General features: G+C 49.9%; 1 protein-coding gene across 1 annotated transcript; it reads left to right on the top strand.

Annotated features, from left to right (window-relative positions):
• Nucleotides 1-765: 765 nt before the first annotated feature.
• On the top strand, nt 766-1,259 carry HD556DRAFT_1314160 (uncharacterized protein; the record flags this gene model as incomplete). The annotated part of the gene is made up of 3 exons (XM_041300886.1): nt 766-993; nt 1,088-1,102; nt 1,164-1,259. The coding sequence occupies 3 exons, from the start codon at nt 766-768 to the stop codon at nt 1,257-1,259; spliced, it is 339 nt and encodes a 112-aa protein (XP_041153097.1).
• Nucleotides 1,260-7,949: the final 6,690 nt, after the last annotated feature.

Genomic DNA, 7,949 nt, shown 5'->3' with positions numbered 1-7,949 from the left:
ATGTCCATATATTGTCCAATCCAATACTGCTAGTATATTTTCATCATTTTATTTTTCATGTCATGCTGAAGGATACTCCCAGCTACAGACCACAATGTACAGATGCAAGAGAAGCATTCTTGCTACATTCTGCTGCAAAACTAGTACAAAGCAGTAACACCTGGGCCGCATTGAAAAAGATAAAACAGACACAAATGATATCACTTTGATGAATACTTCAAAATGTCCAACTGTCCCTATTTTCTTGCACTTGTGTCTCTGAGAATCTATACACTGCAAAATATAAATATTTTGCAAGAAGGTTTTGAACCTGCATGGTTTGAAAGAAACAGATTTTGACTCTATTGCAACATCTACTTGGCTAGGACTAGTGATATATGAACCTCTCAGGAAAGTACACATGAGTCGATGTCAAGGTGTGTTCTAACAGGAAAAAAAAAACATATATCAATCATGAGGAAATGTCAAGGTGCGATTTCATAGAATAAAAATGTCATCATCGTCAGGTTTTAAACTCGCACATTCCAAGAGAAACAGATTTTGACTCTGGTAATCACTTGGCAATTTGATCCTTGGTAGGTTTTGAACCCACGCAGACAGATTTAGATTCTGTCATATCAACTGCTTGACTAAGACCAGTGAGATGAACTTCTAATGAACTCATTCAGAAGTGAATTCTCAAGGCACATTCATCTGCATTTTGCCAGTTCTTTCAATAGCATGGTCGCTATTCATTTTTTTTATTTTTGATGCAAAGTTCAATATATGACCAAAGTCTTGATACAAACTTGGAATGATAAGCACAAGAGCAATTTAATTCTCTCCAAAGGTCTTGACTTGGTTGAAGAAGAAGAGCAGATTACACATCAAACTTTCAAGTTTGATCCCAATGACCTGGGTAACAAGGAAGAATACACATCTGTCAAGGCAGAGATTCAAGGCAAAGATTCAAAAGAGCCATCTGACCACTATTTGCTCGTGTATAAGGTTGAGGTGCACTGTGTTTGAGACCCTTTCATCATCATGTTGCTCTCCTCTTGCTTTTGAAAGTGCTGTATTGCAGTTTATATTTAATTCATCTGTTCAGCTGAGGGAAAACATTGTGAGTGACAGAGAACGGTGGACTTGCCTTGCAAATTCACTTCTGAATGTTTTCTTTAAAGATGCTTCTAGCTGTTCTTAGCCAAGCAGTTAATACGACAGAATCAAAATCTGTCTGTGTGGGTTCAAAACCTGCTAAAGATGAAATCGTCAAGTGATCATCAGAGTCAAAATCTGTGTCTCTTGTACTGTGCAGGTTTGAAACCTGCCAATGATAATTTTCATTTTTTTTATGAAACCACACCTTGACATATGCTCATGGTCGGTTCGCTTACAAGCTCATCAGAGTTGCGTTCAACCAAGTGGTTGTAATTGCCAAAACTATGCAGATGTCCAGTCTGACTTTTCTTCTTGGTTCTTCTGTCAACTTCTTGATTATTATATTCCAATAGCTACTATCTATGGCTCATAATGACAAACCATGCAGTGGTAGTGCACTATAGAAAGTGTCATATCCCGCGTTCCGGACCCGGACCTATCACACTCATCATTTCCGGATTTCCGGATCCGGCCGACTTCTATGTATCGTCCGGATCCGACCCGCGTCTAACTTCCGCGCCTTATCCCTTTGGTATTTCCCTTATCAGTTAGTACGCTTTATTTTCCGTTCCTCATTCATCTCCGTCTTCATTTTACTAAGTTCCGATAGACTAGTGATAGTCGTACCATATGTTTTCTTCATAGCTTTACATAGCTTCGCACTGCACTTACTATTCTCCGTTATGTCCTCAGTAGTATATAAACCCCTGTACAATCTCTGTAGTTTCCTCAGTTCGAATATCATATTAGACTCTGCTCATTCTCTCCTCCGTCCGACTTGAGTTTCTCTCTCGTCGACCTCCGCTCGTCTTAGGATCGACTCCTATAGACTTGTCACCTCCGCCTCTACCTCTGGTAGTCCTCCGCTGTTTCCTTTCTAGTTCGGACTTCGTCCGGATTAGTCTTATCTCTTGTTTCCGAACGTCCGCCGGAATTCCCGCGCATCGGACATCGGACTCCGGACATCGCCCGACGCCCTCCGGACATCGTCCGGTAAACTTCGGACATCGTTCAACCACCCTCGGAAGTTAGGGGCACGTACTCGGGTAAGGGGCGCAGCGCACGAGCTGAAGCCAAGCCCTTCGGATCCGACCCTTGAGCACGTTCTTAACAGTATATTCGAACTCACACCTTACCGAGTATACTTACATCTGACTTCATGGCACCTACACGGGCGCAGACCGCTCTTAATGCAGCGGTGTTGTAACCGCCCGACGCGACTCTACTCCCATAGTCGATGCCTTCCTCAGTTTCTCACAGCGCCGCGCTAGTGCGCAAGGTGCTGCCTCCAGTATCTCACAACTCATGAATCGCCCACATCCGTCTACCCCCACCCCCACACCCGCCGGAAATCTTCCGCACAATAATTCCGACGATGAACTTGCCCTAGGCGGTAACCCGCCAGGAGGAGGTGGCGGAGATCCGGATGATGAACCTCCGGAAGACCCGACTGACGATGAAAACGAAGGTCTAGGTCCACAAGACTTGGTCTTCCTCCGGCTATCCCAAGCCATCAATAACCTGGCGCGTAACAACCGCCAATCCTCCGGATCCGGTGATCCTAAAGTCAAAGTCCGAGAACCGGATACCTTCGATGGCACTGAGCCCCGGAAACTCCGGGCGTTCTTTGTCCAATGTGAGCTTAACTTCCAAGCTAAGCCGAAATCTTTCCGTACCGGCCGAACTAAGGTCAACTTCGCGCAATCATACCTCAAGGGCATGGCCCTTGAATGGTTTGAGCCGGACCTCCTTTCGGATGATCTAGCGGATCGTCCGGATTGGATGGATGACTACTCCGAGTTCATGTTAGAACTCCAAACTAACTTCGGACCTCACGACCCGGTCGGAGATGCGGAAATGCAGCTGGAACAGCTCTATATGCGCGACGGACAGCGCATCAACAAGTATGTTGTAGAGTTCCAGCGGCTAGCTTCCCAAGTCCGAGGTTGGGGCGACGGAGCTTTGCGCCGTCAGTTCTACAACGGACTTCCGGCTCGCATCAAAGACGAAATCAGTCGTCAAGGAAAACCCACCACTCTGTCCCAATACAAAACTCTCGCCCAGACTATCGACGCTCGATACTGGGAACGCAAGGGAGAAGTCTCCCGCGAAACCAAACCCTCCGCATCCGCGCCTCCTGCTAAGCAGTCAGCTTCCACTTCCGACCGGAAAGAGTACTCCGGCGGAAAATCCGGAAACGCTTCGGCTTCCTCCTCCGCCAAACTTCCGGACTTGATGTCCAAGCTCGGAAAAGACGGCAAACTCACCTCCGAGGAACGCCAGAGGCGCATGGAGAAGAAGCTCTGCCTCTTCTGCGGCGGACCCGGTCACACTGCCCGGGACTGCCTAAAGTCCACTTCCCGTGCGGCCAAAGGTCGTGCTAGCACGGTGACTCCGGAAGCCAAACCGGAGGTCTCGGAAGAGACAAAAAATTAGTCCGCAACCCTCCTGACTCCGCGCGGGACGAGGGTTGCGTTGACTCAACCCGCGCAATGGAGCTACGTCTCAACGCTATTTCCTTTTCCGATCCGAACTCTCTAGTACCATCCGTTTCAATTTCTACTTTTCCCGATATCTCTCCGTTTCCGGCTCTTGTAGATTGTGGATCGTCTCATTGTTTTATAGAAACCAGATTAATCCGAGAAAATAACATTCCAACCTATGCAATTCCTCCGCTTCCGCTCCATCTGTTTGATGGTACTTCTAATGCCACTATTACTGAGGCAGTAGATTTACCAATCCGGTTTCCGACCGGCGTGGTTACCTCCGAAACATTTTATGTTACTCCGCTGGACTCATCCTGTTCCATCGTTCTAGGATATAGCTGGCTCACCCGACACAATCCGTTGATTAACTGGGTAAAGGGCAGCATCGATTTCCGTCCGATTCCTCATGGAGTGCCTCCGACCCCTCCGACCTCTTTTCCGCCGGCTCCGGCGGAAATCCCTTCCTCAACCTCGCCGATTCCCTCCGCTGATAATGCCGGTCCTAATATTTCCCTAATCAATGCAGTTGCCTTTTGCCGGGCCTGTAAATTAGAGGGATCGGTTCAGTTCAGTATTTTTGTTCGTCCGTCCGGTGTCAATCTCCGCTCCGCTACACTCTCCTCCGAACCTCCGAACCTATCCGGAATTCCTTCGGAATATCACGAGTATGCGGATGTCTTTGATAAGGGCAAAGCCGGACAGCTCCCTCCCCATCGTCCATATGATCTAAAGATCGAATTGGAAGAAGGAGCGGCTCCGCCCCTTGGCACCATCTATTCCCTTTCTCCGGTTGAGCTTGTAGCTCTTCGCAAATTCCTTGATGAGAATATTGCGACCGGACTTCTTCGTTCCTCATCCTCTCCGCACGGAGCCCCTGTCCTATTCGTCCAAAAGAAGGACGGCTCCCTACGCCTCTGTGTAGATTTCCGAGGACTCAATAAAATCACAAAGAAAGACCGCTACCCGCTTCCCCTCATTTCCGACCTTCTCGATTCTCCGAGCCGCGCTAAAGTTTACACTAAGATCGACCTCCGGTCCGCATACCATCTAGTCCGGATGGCGGAAGGAGACGAGTGGAAAACTGCTTTCCGGACGCGCTACGGCTCGTATGAATGGTTGGTTATGCCGGAGGGTCTCACCAATGCTCCGGCGGCTTTCCAGCGCTTTGTCAATACCATCTTTGCCGATATGCTTGACATTTGTGTTATTGTGTACCTCGACGACATCCTCATCTATTCCGCAGACCTTGCATCTCATAAAAAACACGTCCTTGAAGTCCTCCGACGCCTCCGGAAGCATCGGCTATATGCTAAACCGGAGAAGTGCGAATTCCATTCCGACTCTGTAGAATACCTCGGTTACCTCCTATCTCCGGCCGGACTTACAATGTCCTCCGACAAAGTCCAGACTATCTGCGACTGGCCGGAACCTCGGAAAGTCAAGGATATTCAATCGTTCCTCGGATTCGCCAATTTCTATCGTCGCTTCATCTTTAACTACTCGGATATTGTAGTTCCGCTTACGCGGCTCACTCGCAAGGATGCTCCCTGGAATTTCTCCGAGGATTGCCGGAAATCTTTTGAAACTCTCAAGAAAGCCTTCACTACCGCTCCGGTGCTTACGCACTGGATGCCGGATGTTCCTATCGTCGTTGAGACGGACGCTTCCGACTATGCTATCGCCGGAATACTTTCTATAGTATGTCCGGACCAGGAGCTCCGCCCGGTTGCTTTTTACTCCCGGACCCTTTCGGCTCCGGAACTCAACTATGACACCCATGATAAGGAACTTCTAGCTATCTACGAAGCTTTCCGGTCCTGGCGACACTACCTTGAAGGCTCTGCCGAGCCGATAGACGTCGTCACGGATCACAAGAACCTTGAGTACTTCGCTACCACAAAACTCCTCACCCGCCGCCAGGCCCGCTGGTCGGAATACCTTCACCAGTTCAACCTGATTATCCGTTTCCGACCCGGAAAACTCGGAGCTAAGCCCGACTGCCTAACTAGACGTTGGGACGTCTACCCCAAAGAGGGGGATAAGGACTACGCTCAAGTTAATCCACACAACCTCCGGCCGATATTTACCACAGAACAGCTCGCTTCGTCCCTCCGGGCATCACACCTAGCAATTCCGGTGCTCCGGACAGCTGTACTGATGGATGTCGAGCAGCTTCATAAGGACATTCTGTCCGCCCTCCCTAATGACCCTATCGCTTCCTGTCATCTTCCGGATCCGTCGGACCCGAGATGGACAGTGGACGAGAGTGGTTTCCTCCGTTGCGACAACCGTATATACGTTCCAGAATCCAATGACCTCCGTCTCCGAGTGCTCCGGAATACGCACGACCACCCGCTATCCGGACATTTCGGTCAGAACCGGACCCTGGAAGTTATCCGTCGGGAATATACCTGGCCCGGAATCCGCGCATATGTGAAGGACTATGTTAAGTCCTGCACGACCTGCGCCCGAGCTAAAGTTCCGCGACACAAACCATATGGATTATTGAAGAAACTTCCTGGATACTCGCAACCGAACTCGGAAATGCGCCGGAACTTCTATCGGATTTCCATTCAGCATATCCGGACAAGCCGGGACCAACTTCTAACAAAGAGTAAGGAAAAACATGCATATATGTACATTATTTAGGCGTCCGACATCCGGACTTCGGATCCGACGACCTAAGAGTCCATCTCCATGTCTCCGCCGGATCCGCCGGCCTCTTTTTCCGCCTCCTCCTCATTTTCCTCCTCCGGAGCATCTTCTACATGCATCCGGAAACCGCCCCTCAGACTCTCCATGAAGAGAGTCTGAAACTCCCTCTGCTCCTCCATGAACCGGAGCATGGTCTCACTCACCCGGTCCATCGCAGCTCTACTTCCCTCCGCCGCTGCAATCCCCCTCTCCATCAGCCCATTCGTCCGGGCCAGTTCCGCAACTATGTTGTTGGCGGCTGCGACCCAGGCCTGGTCGTCGTACTCCGCCCAGTCTTGATCCTCTCCAATAACCGTCCGGGGATTGGAGACTATTTCTATGTCGTCGTCGATGTCCTCCGGACTGCGCTGACGTCTTTTTCCTTTGCCCTTGGGGCTCGGAGATCCCTCCGGACGCGCGCGTTTCTTGCCTTTGCCTTTGCCGGCCGGCGCCTTGACAGGCGGATTTCCGCCGACGCACTTTTCCTTGGACGCGCGGCACTGGTCACACGTCCGGATCTTTCGGAAATCATCAGTAGTCATCCGGATCCGGACAAAACAGAAAAACTCACCCTAGGCGTCCTAGACGCTACTGCCCAGGTGCAAATCTTGCGCCTAAGGACGCACATCTCACACGCAACCTCCGGATCCGCCGGACCGGAGGACTAAAAATTGTTAAACTCCGGAAAAAACGCAAAAAACCTCATCCGACTCACCTCCGACACATTACCCATCCTAGCCTTTGCCAAACGCTCCTGCTCGCGCTCAGCCAACCTCTTCCGAGTCTCCTCGATATCCTTCCGTTTCTGCTCCTCCATCCGTTTCCGTTCCTCTTCCGCCTCCTTGCGTTTGCGTTCCTCTTCCTCCGCCTCTCTCCGAGCGTCCGCCTCAAGCCGCGCAATTTCGGCCGCCATTTCCGCCTGTCTCTCTTCGAGAACCTGCCGGGCGGTCTTCTTGTTGCCGGAAGTGGAGTTAGACATGTTAAAAGCAGTAATAGGAGTTAAAGGGAAAGTTTTAGACGTCTCATGGGCGCCCCGGCCTACTTATATGCTCAGTGCTATTTTTACGAGCTCCGCCCATCATCTCGCATTCATAAAAGTCCGGTCCGGACTTCCGAATCAGAAGCCTCGTGGGCTCGGCCCTAAAGGGGGGATACTGTCATATCCCACGTTCCGGACCCGGACCTATCACACTCATCATTTCCGGATTTCCGGATCCGGCCGACTTCTATGTATCGTCCGGATCCGACCCGCGTCTAACTTCCGCGCCTTATCCCTTTGGTATTTCCCTTATCAGTTAGTACGCTTTATTTTCCGTTCCTCATTCATCTCCGTCTTCATTTTACTAAGTTCCGATAGACTAGTGATAGTCGTACCATATGTTTTCTTCATAGCTTTACATAGCTTCGCACTGCACTTACTATTCTCCGTTATGTCCTCAGTAGTATATAAACCCCTGTACAATCTCTGTAGTTTCCTCAGTTCGAATATCATATTAGACTCTGCTCATTCTCTCCTCCGTCCGACTTGAGTTTCTCTCTCGTCGACCTCCGCTCGTCTTAGGATCGACTCCTATAGACTTGTCACCTCCGCCTCTACCTCTGGTAGTCCTCCGCTGTTTCCTTTCTAGT

The sequence above is a fragment of the Suillus plorans genome (genome assembly GCF_016647745.1).
Source record: "Suillus plorans strain S12 chromosome Unknown HD556scaffold_107, whole genome shotgun sequence".
Classification (NCBI taxonomy): domain Eukaryota; kingdom Fungi; phylum Basidiomycota; class Agaricomycetes; order Boletales; family Suillaceae; genus Suillus; species Suillus plorans.
This window is presented reverse-complemented; position numbering and strand designations above follow the sequence as displayed.